The sequence below is a fragment of the Amphiura filiformis genome, chromosome 18 (assembly GCF_039555335.1).
Source record: "Amphiura filiformis chromosome 18, Afil_fr2py, whole genome shotgun sequence".
In the NCBI taxonomy this organism is placed as follows: domain Eukaryota; kingdom Metazoa; phylum Echinodermata; class Ophiuroidea; order Amphilepidida; family Amphiuridae; genus Amphiura; species Amphiura filiformis.
In genome coordinates, this window is record NC_092645.1 from 2486094 (window position 1) to 2506982 (window position 20889).

The following is a 20889-nucleotide window of genomic DNA, read 5'->3' on the forward strand; positions in this document are numbered from 1 at the left end:
ATTGCAAATTACTGTATGCAGGGACTGCCTTTTGAGGAGAGCGAGAATAATCGCTCTCTACTGCTCTCCTTAAATCTGAGGAGAGTGATTTTTAGCTCTCCTTAGTTGACCATTCCATTCTATTGTAAATGCGCTAAACAGCTCCCAGTGAAGGCTGCAGAAGAGCTATTTACATGCAATGCTCTCCTGCAAGTTCCAAAAGACAGTCCCTGTGTATGCTGTTATTTTTGCATACATATTTTTTGCAATTTTGGGATTTTTGCAAATTTGTGCGAGTTTTTTGTGTGCAGAATTTAAAGTAACTTTATATAAAAACTATATTTTCATGTGTTTTTTTTGCCCCTGCACATCCACTCGCAAAATTCACAAAATAAAACCCTTTCAAGAATGGGGTCAGGCATTGTTCGAAATAAATCCTATCACTGTGTAATTTGCACCCTAAAATTCACCTGTTGCCAACTTTAAAAGTGTGGTGCAAAATTGCAATACCACATTGTACTGCCTAAAAAGTTATCATTTATGCATTGATTCTCCGAGACTGCACTTCAAATTGGTCTGCGCCAGATGAAATTGCACCACAACTTTCAAAATGGGGTGCAGAAGTGCACCCCAAGGTAAAATAAATAATTCGAAGACTGGGGTCAGGTGGTAAAATTGGGGGGATCCAGTGAAGCCAAAACACATTTTGTGCACTAATCTTGGAGGGCTGGGGAAGAGGGGAATTCAAATCTATTAATGGATCTTGGTAAAATAAAATCAGGACGTATCAAAATGTTATTGGATATAGGGAGCCCCAGCTTCCAAAGAGAACATACTGTTTTTATAGTTCCAGTAATTTTGCTAGATCCATGTCAGAGCAAGTTCATAGCCACAAGTAGCTGTGATAATTGTCACTAGTGTTCATAGGAAAGGAGGCAGTCTTCTTTTGTACAAAATGTAGGCTAATTCTTTTCAGTAACACTGAGGGCAAAAGCTGTATGTATAATTTATACATTTTTTTGTCAGAACTGAATGTTATAGTGGTGAATATGGGTTGAATGCATTCATGAGACAGATTACTGTATAAGTGGTAATTTTCGCGAGGGTTTTATTTTCGCGAATTTCACGATTAGAGCTCCAACCGTGAAAATAACACCTCGCAAATGTATGCAATAATGTATTACAAGTATAGAGAAGGACTGGGTAATCGCGAAAATAAGTTTCGCGAAAATGTGTCTCTCACTCCAAATCGCGAAAATAACTGTACGCGAAAATTACCACTTATACAGTTGCACATTGTCAAAAAGAATACCTTGGTAGTGAAGGCTGTTTGAGAGTCTGAGAAAATTCTACTGACGGGAGGTGGAGTTCACACTACATAAAATGAGGAAAAAAACTTCATTCAGATATGAATGTGCCACCACATAATGTGAGAATACAAACAGACTTACTACTACATTTGTACTACATGAGCCCCCATGTCACAAGGGAAAAAGCGGTAAATCGCACATTATTTCACATTATTTGCACATTATTTGCAGAATCTCTCCTCTTTTTTCAGATTATAACTTCCCTTGTGTCATGGGGCCTTACATGGCCATGGCATAGACCCTATAATTTTATAGGGTCTATGGCCATAGGCCCGAATGCATTTGCAGCCTGTATTGTGAGTGTGTCATCATGTCATGATAGAAGCCCAAGAGTGGTCATTTGAACATTTGAACCACCATGCAGTTTTAAACATGCAGTTTTAAGCCCTGTAGGGTGTCATGTCTAGACCATACATGATACTGTCTAGCCGGCCATAATAATATCAGTATTTCCATACACTGTTTTGTCTGGTAAAGTTAAAGTAAGAATAGCAAGTACTGAACAGAAATAATTCTCTATTCTTTTCTCACCTGATGGTGGACCCCAGAGAAAAAGTTAAAGAAAGATGGCCATAGAAAGTGTGTCAACATTGGGGAAAGTGCAAAAGTTGACCACATCTTTGGAACAAAATAAGATTTTGTATGCATTTTGGTGAAGTGAAAGGGCCAACTTCCCTGAAGATCATTATGTTATTGTACATACGGACCGTAGTACGTATTTAATGATAAACGGGTGCAACATTTCCATTTGGTTTGATCATAAAAAAATTATTGATTTTATTTTTTGGGGTGTGGTTGAGATGCACACCCCAAAGTGACATACCTGCATTACACTACGCAGCCATATGGGGAGGAACTCGAGCTCATCTTTAATGAAAAAAACCCAAAAAAACATACAGGCCTATTCTGTAATAAACGCTCCCGGAGGCGTAATATAAATTTGAAAGGGTGTGGGTGTTAAAGGTTTAAACGAAAATTGCTAGTGCCATTTAGCAGTGCTGTGGTGCTCCGCAAATAAGGTGGAATTTTTAGTAAACACTGTAAAAAATGGTGGGGCATAATAAGGGGAAGCGTTTATTAGAGAATATACGGCAAGCCTGGTAAGGCAAAAAAACAACACCCTGTTCTGCAGGGCTGACCGACCCAGATTTTAAGAAATTGCGGAATTTTTTTTTTCCTGTAGGCCTATAATTTTTTTTCAGGATTTTTTTTTGTATTTCAAAATATTGCAAAATATTTACAGATTTTAAGGTCATTTTCAGTTTTGTCGCCTATGGTAAAATGTTAATTTTAACCAAATACTATGGCACAAATAATGAGGGGGCTGTAGTTTAATTCATTTACTCACCACCACCACCATGCACAAATACATTTACAGGTAAAAATGTACATTTATATTGGGACCCAAATTTTTAATTTTGCTGTGTACAATTACGTTGATATGGTCCAATTCCCATTCAGTCACACATGGTTGCACATATGGTACCTGTCACAATAAAACCACAAACCTGTAGGATTACTCATCATGGAGTGAATTCCAGTCAACAGGTAGATACAATTTTAGCATTTAGTACCGATTGATGCCATTTATCATGTCCATAGATTTGTTGTAGTCAACTCAGAAGCCAGTTAAATTATTTATTTTGCTAATTTTGCTTTGTTTTGATCTATCTTTGTCAAAATAAAATACATTTTTGACTTTTTCTGATCCATGGTTCGTGTAGGTAGAATAGGTCTTGCGCTGATCTTGAAATGTAGGCCTACACCAGTTTTAGGAATGATTTGGTCCACTGTGATCAGAGATTTTCTGCAAACTGTAGAAATAAATATAACCATGTAATTTTATGTACCGTAACCATGCATGTTTTCTATTTTTCTTATAATTGGTATTTATAATTATGATCTAATTTGTTACCTGATATACACTGTTGGTATATGACAGCATTCAAGCTTTGACTTACGTTTGGCGGACAGAATGGTGGAAACTTAAAGTGAAAGATATCCTACTTAAAGGAACATTTTCTAGGGTGAAATTTTGTGCAGAAACTGAATCTTACATAAAAAATGCATAATTATGAACTTGAATATTTTCCCCATAGCACTGTACAGGCATATTTCTGCCCCAAATCCTCGAATTTGAGTGAAAATTTTCTGTTAAAAAAATAAGTCCTTCAAAATGGAGATACTTAGGGCTAAACAAAAAACATGTTGCTCTAGAGAAAGGTATCAATTGGTAAGAGCAACATGTTCTTTGTTTACCTTCCAGTTTTGAAGGACTTATTTTTTTAACAAAATCCATTACTTTTTTCACGCCCTCAAAATTCTTAGGGGTAGGGGTATCCTATTGCAAGTTGTTTTCTTTTCTGTAAATCTAGCTTACTTATTTGTTATATCACCATTTAGCTATTGAAATACTGAGCAAAATGACACTTAAAACATCCCTATAGCTCATAGCATTGTGGAGATATGGCATTTTCAAATCGAAAATGAGGCGAATATTATACTTTTTTCCAGATCAATTGTCACCCGAACCTTTGAGTTTCTACCCCTGCTACGAAAATAAAGAAATATATGGATCCCATTCAATGCTTTTAATATCACAATTGTACCCTTGTTACACACTTAGCATAGAAAATTAGGCACTATTTGATAGTTTTCATGTTCGTACACTCACAGGAAATTAGCAAGTCAAAATTTTGTCACCCCAAAACGGCCATTTTCGGCCAATATTGGACCAAAAAATGAATTTTTCTCAAAATAAGTGAAAAACTAGAGTCAATAGAATCTGGGTACACAGCGAATAGCTATCTGCAAACCATATTTTGACCTTTTGACCCCAAAGTAAACATTGACCTTTGGGGTCATAAATATTTGTAACATGTTTAGAATGTCGTAAGAATCGTTCCTGTTGAATTTGAGCTCGATTTGGCCAATTTTAAACATTTTTTTGCAAGTTTGACGTTTTGACCTCCTTAATGACCTTTGACCCCAATAAAAAAAAACCCTCATCTACACCGAGAAAATGCATTGTTACAGTTTAAATTTAAAAAATCTACTATGCTTAGTTATGGAGATAAAAATTCTTGAAGTTATTTAGCTTAAAACCGGAAATGACGTCGAAATGAACTTTGGCCACATAAATAAAAATATCGTGCATACATCGGGTAACACTAAAGCATATATGAAGTTTATGTCACTCTACGTTTTGAGATAAAAAAAATAAAAATATTTGATGATTTTTGGTTTTTGACCGGAAGCGACCTCTTAATGACCTTTGACCCCAAAACTGTAGACACCTTAAAGACCCTGGTTGGTAGCAATGCATGTGTGCTAATGGCAACACTCTGCTATGTAATTTGTAAAAACAGTGATTTTTGAATATTTTTAGCTTTCAGACCGGAAATGACCCCCTTAATGACCTTTGACCCCTTATCTGTGAACACCCTATAGACACCGACCAAAGTCAAGTCACATGACCTAAGCATGTCACCATCACATGTTATTTGTGGAAGAAGAGGCAGTTTATAGTAAAAATCGCATTTTAGCCATTGTGAGCAGGTCAAAGGTCAAATGGAGTTCAATGTCATGTCACATGTGGGGACATGGTCAGTGGTGTTTGTTACCAAGTATGGTCAAAATCAATCAAAGCATAGCAGAGCTAGGGCGAAACGTGGCAAATCACGCAAAATGTCACGTTTTGCTAAGAAAAAGCAAAAAAATCATGTTTTTGGCCATTGTAGCTAGGTCAAAGGTCACAGCCAGGTCAAAGTCAAATGCAAGTTTTGCACTAGCCCAATGGTCATTTGGGTCAAGTATGGTTGAAATCTGCCAATGCCTTGCGGAGCTAGAGCTGGTTGCCAGAAAAAGAAGAAGAAGAAAGAAAGAATTGGCAAAAGACAGTACACAGCGAATTTGCAAATTCGCTGTGTAATAAAGGGGTTTAAAGCGCCAAAATCTGAAAATATGTGATATTTTACCCCTAGAAACATATAAGTAATCAAGAATTTTGACTGTTTTCACCCCTAAATACTTTTTTCACAGTTTGTCCGCCAAACGCAAGTCAAAGCTTGAACGCTGTCATATGATCTAATTAGTACCTACCTTAATTTTCTTAACTGGTCTTTTACAAATTTCAGTGTAAATCGTCTCGACATTGAGATGCAATGGCTACAATGTTTGTGAAAACCATGAAATTCAATTTGCATGGAAAAACTAAAGGATAGACCTACTGTATAGAAAAATCCACTTAGTTACAAAATGTGCCTTCTGCTAATAATTTATTTTTTACCATCTTATAATATTTTCTGTTACTTTTTAAAACATAACTGAATCACTCATTGAAAGACAGCCCACATACAAATCTGAATTGCCTCTCATTGTATTGTTATAATTCAATTGTTTGCTTTCAACTCAGAAGCCCTACATTTCACCTGTATGCCCTACAAATTATAAGTCATGTTCAGATGGGGCATGAACCCTCCAAGCTTCTGATCCTCCAAATGTCATTCTGAGTTGTGTACGCATGGTGGTTTTGTACCCCTGAGCATTCTACTCTATAGATTCATCAGGTTTGTAGGTAACCAGACTGAACAAATTTCTTTTGCACAAAACCAGAATTTTACTCACGATTGATAGTTTCATCTATCATGATAAGCATGGTCGATAGATGTATGATGATGGTTGCTCTTCACTTCCAGTTTGCAAGATCCTGATTGTAGATGGTGATGGTGTATATTGATCAGTCAGGAGGGGATCATATGCAAAAAAAAAAAAAAAATTACAAACATTTCCACTTTTTGCTGAAATTTTGTGCAAAATTTGTTGATTTTGCACCCTGAAATTCACTTTTCACCCTCAACCCCCGGTACCGTACCGCCACTGCCACTGGTGTCAATCGTTGAAGTGATCGCTTGGGCAAAATCTCTGACTGAACATTCAGGTGATCCTATGAGTTTCCTCTTTTAAGTGTTTGCCTCTTGTGTGGAATGGCCATTGTTGTCAATCAAATCTCTCAGACTCAAATTTATTTGTTTTGTGCTTTCAAAAGGTGATATTACCCATTTTATCAAGTTTACCATACAGGCCAGCTATGATTAATACATTTCTGGGTGTTTTAAGAAAAGAATAGAAATTTTGCAAAAATTGTTACTTTTATTTTTTTTGTGCTACATTTTTCCCCTTAGTTTTCTTAGCCTGTGTGATATGCAAAATTATTTCTTAAAATAAATGATGTAAAATCATAGATTATCAATGGTAAAATTAACCAGATGATCAACAATAATGATACCTCAAAATCAAGCCATTCTGATAATTTAATATCATGTCCATTCATATTGCAAATAATTCCATCTGAAATTCCGAAGTGTAAATTGCAATACACACATAACCCAGTGTTGACTGCTAGATATCATGCCTACGCTCAGAATGGCTTCCGAATTCCACAGCCTCACTTGTGTCTATCGTGTAAATGGAAGTAGATTCTTTTGAAAATGGACATACTTTTATTATCTTCATTTTGATGTTGGATTTTGCCTTTATCAGATTGCTTATTATGTTTGACATTATTTTGCCTGCTTCATTCATCAGCATATCTACATAGACAACTAGAATATTTCAGGTTTTAGAAATTTTTTGACAGTTTATTTCTGCACATCTTGCCCCCTTGAAGGTTGGCTCCCCTCCCGGGGGGGTCACTCGCTATACCAAAGTGGTATGCATGCTCGTCCCAGCACCTTAAAAATGGACCCTAAATGGCGTATTAGTGTAGAAAAATTTCACCCCTTATTGGCGTAAGGCTCTGAAAATTTTACCCCTAAAATATGGCATAATTCAGTGTAAGAAACTAAAATGGACCCTAAATGGCGTAAACTATAAAAACAAACCCACTGAAATTGAAAAAAGATACCCTAAACGTAGAAACTTTACCTGAAAAGCACCCTTTTTTCTAAAAACGACGACGCCGCCACAAGGCCAAAAATCGACCCTTTTCGATGTTTTTGGGGACGAGCATGCGTACCACTTTGGTATGTGAGTGACCCCCCGGGCTCCCCTTTCCCATCCTTGCTATGCCACTGGTGCTGTTCGGTTTCCCAAGCATATCGATGGACCAGTTGCTTACATTTATATGTTTATAAACGTTGCTGTCATGTTGAGTTGTGTGTATAAATGCTGTATGAAGTCACAGAAGTATGTACACAACTGTACAATTTATTGTTCCAAAATAAATAAAGAGAAACTTACTGTAAAAGAAACATACTTTCTCCAGTCAATTGAAAATACAAACAACATGCGAAAAGTGTGGACTTGAAATGCAATGGAATTTAATTCATGTGGATTGAAAACTACTTGTTAGAAAGCATTAGACCTGAAAAAAAAGAAAAAAAGAAGCATCACATAATGATACAGATAGTGTGATCATAAAGGCCTTTATGCATGAGTGGGTGGGGTCACCATAAACATACAGACAGTTGCCAACACATAATACACCCACTGCATGCCATTGATCAAGTTTCAATTAGTACCAAACATCTCTGACAGAGCTATGGGCAGAAGCTACTAATACAATGCTATTCATACACATGTTTGCCCATTGCTTCAAGGTTTTGGGACTCCTAGGTTTTGGGGTTTCACTTGCCAATGCAAACACTGTTGATAGCGATGGCCACAGCCACACTAGACTATGCCATAGTTGATTTTCGATAAATAAGAATATGTTATTTAAAATCATGATGAACGCATTTAGTTGAACTCAAAATTATACTGATGTTTATTGCATCTAAATACTAGTAAATGGTTAAAAATAGTTTATATATTAGTGACATTAAATGTGAAGTATACTTTAATATGTTATTGAATGCAACATATCTGAATGGCATAATTATAATGGCTCACTTCAATACGGTACTGAACAATTCTGATTTTAGAATCTACCAGTTTCGCAAAAGCCAGAGTAAAAATCGACTATGTACTTTGCATTTTGAAAAGGACTTTGATCGGGGACTTTGTCCCTAACACACACTGTCAATTACACTTGTTTATCAATCCAATTTAACCGCAAGCACAAAGCATGCCCTACAAGACGCGCTAGTACGTACGTCATGTACGTAGTGAGAGTTTAACTTTTGCGCTCACACAAAGCGCCACAAATTCCACAGATAGTTGTGTACGATGTAGTTAATGGCACATGCCTGGAGGATTTAAACCATAATGAGATCTGGGCGACCAATCACAAGCCAGATCCATTTAAAGATGCATTACATCATGGCCAATTTTAGTAGGCCAGAAATCAGCAATCTCATCCATAGACAACCGTGTTTAACCGCAACCAAGTACAATTAAGTAGTCCAGCCCAGTTTGAGCCATTTTACCCCAATTTTACGCTGTTTTTCAGCTTTTTCAAAGCATTTTCAGCGTTTTTCACTAAAGGTCTGAATCAAAGCAAATTAAATTGAAATCAAGTATTTGGTTCTGCTGTACTTATACAACCTGCTATTCACAGGCTGCTTACAAACACACTCATGTTTAGCCCTTTTGAGGCTCCTTGTTGAACAATAACATTTTATGCAAAAACAAAATGGCATTAACAAACATTTGAACAGCATTGAAGAGAAACACAACATTTCAGTCAGAAAATTGGGCCGTTCCAGTTGGAATCCATCACCCCCATTGAAGATATCGCACATTTAGTTAACTCCCATTTGAAATTCACACTCCCTGTGTTGAAGATTAAGGGGACATGCAGGGGTAGCGCTAGAACTAAACACTCCAGTGTCCGCAGGGACCCCTGAACTTGCAGAAAATTTTAAAGTAGGGAGTCCGGAGTAGAGTTTGGTGAGTCCGAGTTGCACAAATGCAGCATAAATAGTATGTCTGCAATAGCGCTAGATTGAAAAACTGGGGGTCTGCAGGGACCCCTGAACTTGCAGAAAATTTAAAAACAGGGGGTCCGAGCTCTATTTGGGTGGGTCCGGGACCCCAAAAAGCAACCTAGTGCTACCCTTGGGGACATGACTCCGAGAAGTTAACAGTGTTGCAAGAACCCCACATAACTTTTACCAACAGTCCAAGACTCTGGTCCAATCGCTTTGAAAGAGAGATGGGATGCCTGCCTTAACGCAGGTTAATCCCTTTTACCTTCCATAGGGGGTGTATGGATTTCAACTGGAATAGCCCCATGAAGAGGAAGGAAGATCTTTCCAGTTTGTCTGGTTAGCAAATCCCAGCCTTTCCTGAAATTAAGCCAAATTGAACATGTGTTATGAAGCTGAGTTAACAAGGAAGAATAATATTATTTAGTTCATATTTCATGCCCAATGTGATCTCAAGGAACAAACCAATACACATAGTTTGATGACATCCTATTAATAAACCCGGGGGCACTCAAATATGACAGTGTATGCGACATGCGTGACCAAATTTTTTCAAACACCCCTAAACGAGTTTTACCCTACCAGCAAATTTAGCCCCTTAATAAGGTAATTTAGTGTAGAATTTACCCCCTAATGAGTTTTTGGCTGGTGAAAATGCAACAAATGTACCCTTTTGGACTCATAATTTACCAAAAATTAGAAAAGGTACCCTAAACAAGTTGTCCAGTTTCAGAAAACTACCCTTATTCTTGAAAATCACTGTTTTTTAGACCCTAAACGCATCACACGCGTAACTTGCCTTGCCTAAAAAACACCCCTTTTACTTGTTTTTTTGGTCACGCATGCGTACAGACCATTTATGTGAGTGATCCCCCCGGGTAATAAACGAAAGGCCTTTCATTGTTGGGGGAGGGGTCTAAAAGCATGTAGTTTTAAAAGGTAAAAATATGGATCAAAGTACAACTTTCAGGGTTGGAATTTTCAATATTTCATTACGTTTCAGGAAGGGGGAGGGGATCAGTGTCCTAATGAAAGCACTTTCGTTTATAGGATGTTATTGAACTATTGGCGTGTTAAGTTCCCTGATAGAAGTTCACTGTTTTTGTGCACATTATGTGTATTGTTGAATTTCAAAAAGCATTTGAAATTTTTTGTTTGTTTTGAATTACACAAACTCAGTCCTGTGATGGCTTCTTGTTCATGAACTTCTGAAAAGACCAGAAACAGTTAACTTGATTCACCAAGTCAAAATAAAATTGTTTTGGGCTAATTTGACACTTCGCTTTTAATTTGCATTATTTTGTAATATTAACTATGCCCAAATGTAAATGATTGAGATTAACATTTCAGAGTTTGCATTCAGCATGTTATTTTGTAATGCAGAAATAGACAATTCAGTGAAATGGGGGAAAGGGAATATTAATAAAACAGGTAAAGAACTAAACAAGTTTTACAAACAGACAAATGCAATGCAAAAAACACCCTCAAACAAAAACAATAACAACACACCAACCAAGCAACAAACATTAATTTGTAAACATGACACTCAATTTGTTTGATTAATTATTAATTATTAAAAGTTCCTACTTGTCATCAGAGTGACCACACCCTTTTTCCCTGGCCAAATGTGAGTGTGCAGTAATCACTATGGACCACAATGGCCTCATCCCAATGGCATAGTTCAATAACCTCAATTAAACAATCATAGTGCAAAATTTGCCCTCAAGTTTAAAGTTATAAGTTTTTGTACCCAAATTTTCAAAGGTCATTCAATGAATGTGCAAATGTATTGGGGTTAAAGAACTGTGCCCTGATAGATGAGCATGTTGTGGATCCTAGTGAATGAGTTAGGGCGTATTTGATCCAATTTCAGTTGAAGTGGTATACAACTAGACACTTCTATTTCATCTATTTCAAATGCAGTCAATATGCACTACCTTTGAACTGTCAATACCATTTTATAGTGTCTATTATTTAGTCTAAGGGCTGTATAAATGCGGTAGTGGTAAAAGGAAAAAGCAGCGATTAACCTTTGGCCGGGGTTTACGCAGAAGATAAGATAAAAATCGTTCTACATGTAGCTATTAACTAATCTACTCTCATGTTTTTTGATAGGCCATTATGGGCTTTTGAGACTGATTAATGCAGAGAATCATGTTCCAATAATTAGCACACATAAATTAACCAAATGCAAAGAATTATTACCAGGCGCAGAGCAAAATATGATCTAGAGGGTTGCCAGCTCCTTGGCAAATACAGTAAAAATTTGTTAATATGTGCCTATTAACGAGTTGCTCGGACAAGAACAAATTTTTTCGGGTAGTTTTACTTTTTTCTTTTTTTTTCTTTTAATTTACAAATATCTATAAGACAGAAATTTGTAAATTAGAAAAAACAAACAAAATTTTAACTAAGTACTGTAAAAAATTGTTCTAGTCCAAGCAATTTGCTAATAGGCACATATGCTTATTAGCGAATTTTTAGTAAAAATGCAAAAATTTGCCAATTTTTAGTTCTGAGCTGATAATCTGAGCTCTGAGCTGTTGCCACTGTACTGTTAGTATAATTTTAAACACACAGTCACCCACTTTGTATTATGGATTTCAACTGAATACCGTAAACTCTCGATAGTTAGCATAATATATGCTTACTATCGAGTGCTTTTGAAAACATGAAATTGCACCAAAGTCTGGCGCTTTATCAACTGAGCTAATTTGGAGGCCCCAAAACCAGTGCATGACATAGCTAGAGGTTGTGGTGCCCAGGGCTAAGGATGCATAAGGGCGCCCTCTCCCCAATTCTTGAAACAAGTGAAAAGTTACACAAATAGGGCCTATCACTCATTAATTTTGGCTAAAATGTTGAATTTCATCGCTAGGAGGGGCGCAGAATCGATGCTGAATCGATCAAGGGTGGCGCCCAGGGAACGTGCCCCTGTCGCTACGCTACTGCCTCATATAAGATTATTATAAGATCGACGGTGTCAGTGAGAGCATTACAATTTAGAGGGAGACGAGCATAGATTTTACAAGGACATTTGCACGTGAAAAAAATTTCAATTCCAGACCACACCCAAATTGAAGTTGAATTTTTGCGAAGCGTGCAAAAATGTGCAATTTTGTACCCTATTTTGGCCCAAAACATGGTGTATTTTTGGCTAGAATAGAAGATGCACAGTATGTCAATTTTAGGGGGCCATCTGGCCCAATCATGCAATGATAAATCCGGCCCTGGCATCGATGCTTTGCTCAAAACCCTTTACACTTTTGTGGATCGGGCCGGGCTCTTCATGTTTGCATGTTTTAAAAGTGCTCGATAGTAAGTACACCCCATAAGGCCCCTAACAGTCAATTTTGAGTTTCCCATCACATAATTTCTGAAAACAAGTGAGGTAACCTTTTCATTATTCATTATTCATTATTTGTCTGCCTTTCATTATATGACCAACACGCATGTAAAAATGTGTTGTTATTTGCCGCTCACTCACTTGAAGATGGATGTTTAGCCCAAATGAGATTCAAAAGTATATTACAAAGAGTCTGCAAGGTTGACAGCAAAATGTATGTTTTGATTTTGATTTTTCCACAAAAAATAAAGGGATATTCATAATTTTTTTTGCAAATATAACCAGTTTTTATTGGTATTTTTTGAAAATCACAATAATGAATTCAAGTGAGGGTCAGAAAATGAAGTGAGGGCGGGTGACGGGAAACTCAAAATCGACTTTCCTTGGCCTAATGCTAACTATCAAGTTTTTATGGGAGCTGCATTACCAGGAACTGACATCTCATCATGTCATGATTTTTTGTCTGTGAATAGTTTCCATAGAATGGATGTAGGAAGCATGGGAGGAAATAATATAAACCTGTATTAATTAATTTCTGCCAGATTATCGCCCTACCCTGGATAAAGTTCAATGACCTCAAACTAGGTGATCTCTTATAGTGGGAATTCCAATTGAATGAACGCAGCTTTCAATAGCGTGACGGATTTTTGCGTACACTGCGCGATGTACACCAGCGTGTGCGACTGTGCGTGAGTAACGCGGAAGTGAATCCAACCATGCCAACGCACTTTTCGTGATTGGATAGCATTGTATCCAAGGTAAATGCGTTAGCGTTGTAGTTTGAAATATGCGATATATGATCGCGGTTGGATCAAGTGCAGCTGTTGAAAGCTGCGTTCATTCAATTGGAATTCTTACTATAGTAATGTCACAGTTCATTCATGGTTCATTGCCCTCTTTTCAACACTGATAGCACCAAATTTGACCTCAATCTAGGACCCCATTTAGACTAGGGAAAAGTCGTACTTCAAGAATTCAGGTCTAAACAGGTACAGTCGTTGTTCAAGTACGACCGAAGTCGAGTTCAAAAGTCGTTGTTCAACAATGCTCCTGAGGTTCATTAAGTAAGTATTCAATTCGACTTTTTGTCGTGGTTGAAGTGCGACTTTTCCTGGTCTAAACAGTCAGTCGAATTGAATTCGACTTTTTCATGCGTGTCGCTGACCTGGCGAGGTGAATTTCTGGTCCGTCGATTTGTCGCTAAGCAACGGCACTGTGATATCGATAAACAACAGCTGTTCTTGTTTATTTTCGTACATGTGCAGCATACTGCAGTGAGTTTACTGTAGACCTACATCAAATTTTCAAGTAAATCCACAAAAATGGTCGATTTTGATCGCGGTGTAATAAGTACATCTGAAACTGTAAAATCTTGTCACAAGATGCCATCGTTTCCATTCAATCCACAGAGTTTGACCCGATGGATTTTAAACTTTTAATTTAGGGTAAATGGGTCAAAGTATTATCTCATAACTCGGATGCAAATGGAATAGTTCATAAAGCAATGGTCAAAAAGTTTTGAGATCGCGGCCTGAATTCTGTGAGCCGCCTCGCGGATGAATCTTATATGAACTTATGACGTCACAAGTTGAGCAGTGACACGTTCTGCACATGCTCAGAATGAGTGAAATACGTGTTAAGAATTCAATATGGCGACGTGCTCAAAAAGTTTCTACCGAAAAACGCTGACTTTTATCTCAATTTCACTACTTTGCATGTGGATTTTTTTTTTAAAATGTATACAGACATTGAAAATAGAATATAATGAATTATAATCTGAGGTTTAATGAAAAAAAAAAAATTACTGGATGACAAGAGGGCGTAAATAGTCGTAATCAAATTTAACAGAGTCGAATTCGTTCGGGCGCATAGTGTAAACACCCAGTAAAAACCACAAACACAAATTAATTTATGTTTGATGCTTGTTTGATATGATACACTCCAATAAAGCAGAAGCTTGACGTAGGAGGAATCTGTGCTGTGCGTAGGTGCTCACTTGGTGCTCACAATATATACAACGGGTGCGAGTAAAAAACTGGACATCTACAGCTTCTGGAGGGTGGCTGTTGGTAGCATCTCTCTCAGGACTGGTAGAGCCAAGCTTTGGAACTGGCGAACTGAGGGTGCTGAAACTGCCATGGTTGGAAGTCTATTCCATATTAGGAATGTTAATCCTCTGTCTTTTAAATCAAATTCGATGTCGAGTTTGAATTCGACTTTTCTCTAGTCTAAACGGGGTCTAGGTGATCTCATTCTTAATTTCACAGTTCATTGTCCTCTTTTCAACACTGATAGCTTCAAATTTGACCTTAAGTTGTGGGATATGAGTTTTTGTACCCAGCACATTCATTGTTATTGAATGTGCAAACATTGGGATTTATGAACTGTGGCCTGACAGATGAGGATGTTTGCGGATATGAGCCTAAAATATAATTTTGGTACAAAACATGTTCAAAACAAATAATGGTCTACTTATAGGGGCTATAGGGAAAAATTTAAAAGGTATAAAATTGGTCCAAATTATGAAGAAAAATTAATAAAGGGACCACATTTTCATGTTGAACCGTTCAAATTTAGCCTGAAAAATGTCAGGGTGGGGTAATTTATAGTTCGCTTTAAGACTTTTTGGAAACTCTGCACCCTCTATAAAAAATCATGGCTTTAATATCTCCTGGTCATATTGGAGTGAAACAAAAATTCTTTGAAAATAAAATATGCATTTTCTGGTAGGCTTAATATTGTTTGTTCATCATAGTCATATTTGTTCAATTGGTCTTGTTATTCATTGTAGAGACCTACCCATTTACAGTGACTGCTTCTGAAAAGGATATTGTTTACAATATTCTGTGGTTTAATAATATTTGTTCAGAATGTTAAAATATTTCATTCATTCAGTAGTACAGGATAAATACAACTAGACATGTCAAGTGGTCTGGAATTTAAATTTAAACATTTGTGCAACCACCCCCCCCATCTCTTAATCCTTACTTAAGGGTAACACAACCAGTTGGAGTAAGGTGACCTCTGGCAATGACCTGCTGACTTTTAACTGAATAAACAAACAAACAAACAAACAAATATACAATTTTTTGTACAAAGAACAAAAACCAGCAAATCAAGAAGTATGGTTGCCACTTAAAAAATGAGAACTGGGACTCGACCGCTATCTTGATACAGGCATGGAGCAAAAATGCGATTGAGGCAATCGTTGTCATGCAAGAGCGACATGGATGATGGGCGCATTTGAGAGACGCACTTGATGCCACCTGCATGCGATACCAAGATGCTAAAGATGAGACACAGAATTGTTGTCGTTTGTCTCCGCGCATCATCGGCAAGGACCCGAATACCCCAATTTTCTAATCATAGCTGACGGCACGATCAGGCCTGATTATTCCCCGATTTTATTTTTTTTACATTTCCGGAAGTGGATGATGATATTTCATCATAAAAAGAGCAAGACAATTTTTGTTAGTGGGGAAATACAGAAAGTGTTAATTATAAAAATGAAAAACAATTTTAGAAAAAACCCATACAATTGTATGCCTCAGAAACCCAATTTTTACCCTCTGATATGGCTAAAACACCTGGACCCCCCGCCGTGAGGGGCAATACTACGGTCGCTCAGCTCCGTCTGTTCGCAAACTTAAACCAAAACAGATTTTTTTTTAGGACCACAATCAGGCCTGGGCACGATTGTACGTGGCGGTATAGGGAGTCCTTGTTCTCCTAGCTCTAATCTCGCAATTAATACCCTAAATCTAGTCCTAACCCAAAATCCATACCCTAATCTAATCCTGTAGGATCATAGCACTTATATTTTTAAACAAAAGTCTAAAACTATTCTAATTTGACTTACTCCTTTCTCAATTCCATTCTGTGTACAGGTTCGCCAGCAGATTTAGCGGGAGTGAAACCAGGCGACAGAGTCATCGAAGTGAGCGGAACCAACATCGAAAGGGAAACACATTCACAAGTAGTAGCTAGAATTCGTGCAGATGGAGGGACCACAGTGTTGCTGGTCGCTGACAGAGAACTTGATGCATACTGTAAAGAACATAATATTACCATTAAAGCTGATATGGATGAGGAGGAGGAAGATGATGAGGAAGAAGATGATCATCCGCAGGTAAATGGAATAAACGGTAGTGTGGATGCCGTCGTAGAAATAGAACAGAAATCAGAGCCGGTTGTGGAGGAGCCGGAAGTAAAAGAAGAGGAACCGGAGAGGATAGAAGCAAGGGAAGAGCAGAGGGAGGAAGCTCATCTTCCTGCATCTGCAATAATAGCCATTCCAGATCCAGAGCCGGAACCAGAAAGGGCCCCGGAGCCGGAAGAGGATGATGTTGATGAGGAAATCGTAGCAGCAACACAGAATCATGTTGAGGCGGAGCCGGAGCCGCAACGGGAGCCGACACCTGAGCCGGAAAGGGAGCCGACACCGGAGCCGGTAAGAGAACCAACACCAGAGCCAGAAAGAGAGCCAACACCGGAGCCGGAAAGAGAGCCAACACCAGAACCAGAAAGAGAGCCAACACCAGAGCCAGAAAGAGAGCCAACGCCAGAACCAGAACCAGTCCGGGAACCAACACCACCTCCACCTGAACCAGAACCAGTCAGAGAACCAACTCCACCACCACCAGAACCAGAGGTAAATTATAAATATTGTTTTTTGTTTGACAAGGGTGCTCTGTTGACAAGGGGCAGTCTTCAGTGAACGGCTCATTTAAGAGCCATCAGTATTCAAGGAATAGCCTATATTTCTTAATAACTGCACATCGGTTATTTGGAGGGCATTGTGAAAAATCTAAATATTTTGACTTCAGAAATGAGGAATATCCCGACGCCTCAACCTCAAGTGATATTCCGACACCCTGAATGATATTCCGAGATCCAAAGCTAAATGTTTAGATTTTTCACAATGCCCGACATATTACCGATGCAAAGTGTATTAACCTCATTCATAACCATCACTTTAATCGCCTGTGGCATCCCTAAATTTTGAGGCCTGGGTAAATTTTTTAGCCAAATTAAATCCCATACTATATTCTTCTGTCTTGCATGCATTTTGCTGCAGGAATGTACCACTGTAGCAATAATGTGTCCCAGGTATACCATTGATGCAAAAATAATGTGCTGCTCCTGCAACAAAACATACAGACTAGAAGAAGAACTTGAGAAAGCCCAGAACAAAGTTATAATTTGAGTATTGAAGTGAGAATTCTAAATGGCACTGCAACATGCAGCACTTTGTTGCAATGGAAAATGGCACAGGGGACAACATCAGACTAGATAACTGGCCTTGTGAATCAATTAATTCAGTCTCATTGTTTCAAGGCAATAGTGCTTGCATGCTCTTATGCATGTGTCGTATATTAAGATACACTGTTATCAATCTTGATGTCTTTTTATACATCGTTATCTTGATAAAAGTACCAGGAATTATCATATGGAAGCCATGGGATTCGCAAATGTAAAGCAATTATAATAGCAGAAAACAATTATATATTACATACTCAACTGTTTTCAGGATTAATTCCAGGATCTTGTGAATCCCAAAGTCATTGAAATAAATTCTAGTAATTGGTCAAAAATTGGACTGACTGTTCGGATGTATTGAACCAATGACGCTTCATGTACAAATGAAATTACAGGTGAATTTCTTGGTACCAACTCTCCCCAATAGCTTCACTTGGAAGCAAACCAAAAGGCACTTTTGTTGGAGCGAATAGCTTCATTAGTCATTTTTGAAATCTTTCTTCTTTCATATTGTCGACATTTTGCCAAAATCTCACTTTAAAAATGTGATTTTTACTCCTCATGAAAAACTACCTCATCTTATTTTGGTTATAAAATGGTCCCATGTGAGGTTTTGATTGTACAGCGATGTCTGTACATGGTACAAAGTGATGGGGGTTTGTTTTTGTTTGTGAGGTGGTTGAAAATCACACATTAGATTTTGATAGTCACAACAAAAATATCTTGCTTTTAGCATCAATGAATTAACCCTAACAGGACCAGGTACTACCAGCCTTCGAATTAACCATCCCCACTGCCGTAATACCCTCAAAATATGTCCTTTACCCAAGGCAGTCACTTGCCGTGCCCTCTAATGAAGTTGCCGTCTGTGCCCCAGCCCTACCCCTTCATTATAAAATCATCTATCTATGTTTGTGTGTTTCCTTCACTTTTGAGAAATTGCCTTGGTGCCCTTCTCAAATTTTCAACAGTTGCCATGATGCCCTCTTGAAATATTACAAACTGCCCTGCTGCCTTGCCTTTTAAGTGAAAATCCAAGGCAATTTTCAACTTGCCCTAAAAAGTTGCTGTGCCCCTTCAGATCCTTAATTCGAGGGCTGATATGCGCTGTTCATGCAAGCATCCCACATGGTGTGATGATGCAATCGCCCTAAGTGATAGGCATGGTTTCGCTGGCCAGCAAAGCCCAAGACCCGTGGCAAAGTGTCGCCGACCCAGTGCTTGGCATGCGAGGGTTCTCGGGTTCGAATCCCACTCAGAGCAAACAACTTCTTTCTTTGTTTTCTCTCTTTATTCCTTACTTCTTTCCCTTCCCATTGCCAAAAAGCCCATAGGCAGTTAGGGTTAATGTGTAGAACAAATTTTGCATCCCTTTGATTTCACTTCTTGAGTGCTGAATTTTCCAAGAAATTGCATCTTATTTTTAAAGTGGACTGTAGCAAATACTAACGTGGATACTGTAATTACTGTTTTTCATAGTTTACAATCTCTGTGTGGGGAAAGGAAATTGGCATTTGATAGTTGATATAGCTGCAAGTTCCTGTGCACAGCATTCATGATGAGATTGGGGTTAAGTTCATGTTCGTGTGTAAGTCTAGTGTTTGCCAAGCTCAAGATGTCATAGTGTATGGTTGCCCTACTTACACCTGTAGTACTCTTAACCTCTGTGGGTTTATGCATGATCTGTGAGTCTAGGGTCTAAGCATGATCGGCATACATACAGAGGAAGTTGCAAACACTGCAAATGAACAAAAAATAATTTTGTTTCATGGATATTGTATGCTAATAGACTGTATAGCAGTATTTTTTAGTGGTACCGTATTAATTTTTCGCGATTTTTGTGCAGTTTTGTGGTGTTTTGGTTTTTTGGTTTTAAACAGCTCCACATTAAAGCCTATATCGTAGGTCATTTAAACACTCCCAGGTACTACTAAATGTGCAAATGTGCATGCGTGCATCCATCCCATGTAAAGTGATCACCCCATATGCATGCTTTTGTTAGCCAGTGAAAAACTGGTGCTGACCTAGTACGTGGCACGCAAGGGGTCTCGGGTTCGAACCCCCAATCCAAACAAACAACTTCTTTGATTTGTTTTTTCACTATAAGTTATTCCTTCCTTCTTTCTTTCAGTCGCCAAAAAGCCCTTTGGCGTTAGGGTTAAGCTTAAAATATTAGGCATACATGTTTTGGTTAAATGACCTTAAAAAAATATTTTAAAAATATTGACCAACCGTTCAACTCTACATCTTGGAGTGGATCTATGTATAATGAAACAATTTTTTTCCCTTTTGGCATAGACCCTGGAATATGCTTTTGGCCATACTCTTTACTACATTTAGTCTAGCATTTAATATTAAAAATTAACTGTAATGATTTTCTTCACTGGAACTACAGACACCCTTTAGGGTAGATTTATGCATGTATATTGAATTTATTGTTAGAGCAGGAAGAGTGAATTTTGTGAGCTAGCTGTCTTACACTGCCTATTCAGTTATCCAATCGATAGCCCAATGATAACATTAATAATTTGATATATTTCAGTTTCATAACATTGCATTGATAAATCTCCCATAGATATACTCAAGGATTTCCTAGAAGAAATTAATATTGTCCAGGATTATGGTGAAATCTTTGTAAGACCAAACTTCTTAAAAGACCAGTTAGCTGAAATGTGCTAGCCCGGGGTGCTCGCTATTCAAAGCTCAGTTGTAAGCCTACTGGTGATCTAGGCAGGACTGAGAGAGGCCTAAAAATAAATTGTTTGATTAGCGTGACATAAAAAAATTAGGGTAGGTAGGTCAGGATTTTTTAATACTTTTTAAGCTGTAAAGTGTGTTCAATAAAGGCATTAGAATTTTTTTCTTTTAAAAAAAATTTATTTTAATTACTTTAATTTCTTTATTTTTTATTAGTTTTTTTGCAAAAAATAAGTCTAGGGTGTGGGCTCCAGAAGTGAGTAGTGGGCTCCATTTCTTCTGCCACCCACCTTTCCATCCAGGATAAAGTTATATGAAGGGGACTATATGGGGAACTGCGATAATATCAAACAAAGCGTGTGGTGATAGA

General features: G+C 37.8%; 1 protein-coding gene across 1 annotated transcript in view; it reads left to right on the top strand.

Moving 5' to 3' along the window:
- LOC140139743 (uncharacterized) overlaps positions 1-20889 on the top strand; it is a 44836-nt gene that overhangs the window by 8877 nt on the left and 15070 nt on the right. Inside the window, 1 exon segment of the mRNA XM_072161451.1 lies at positions 16451-17214. Within this exon segment, the coding sequence (XP_072017552.1) occupies positions 16451-17214 (764 nt within the window).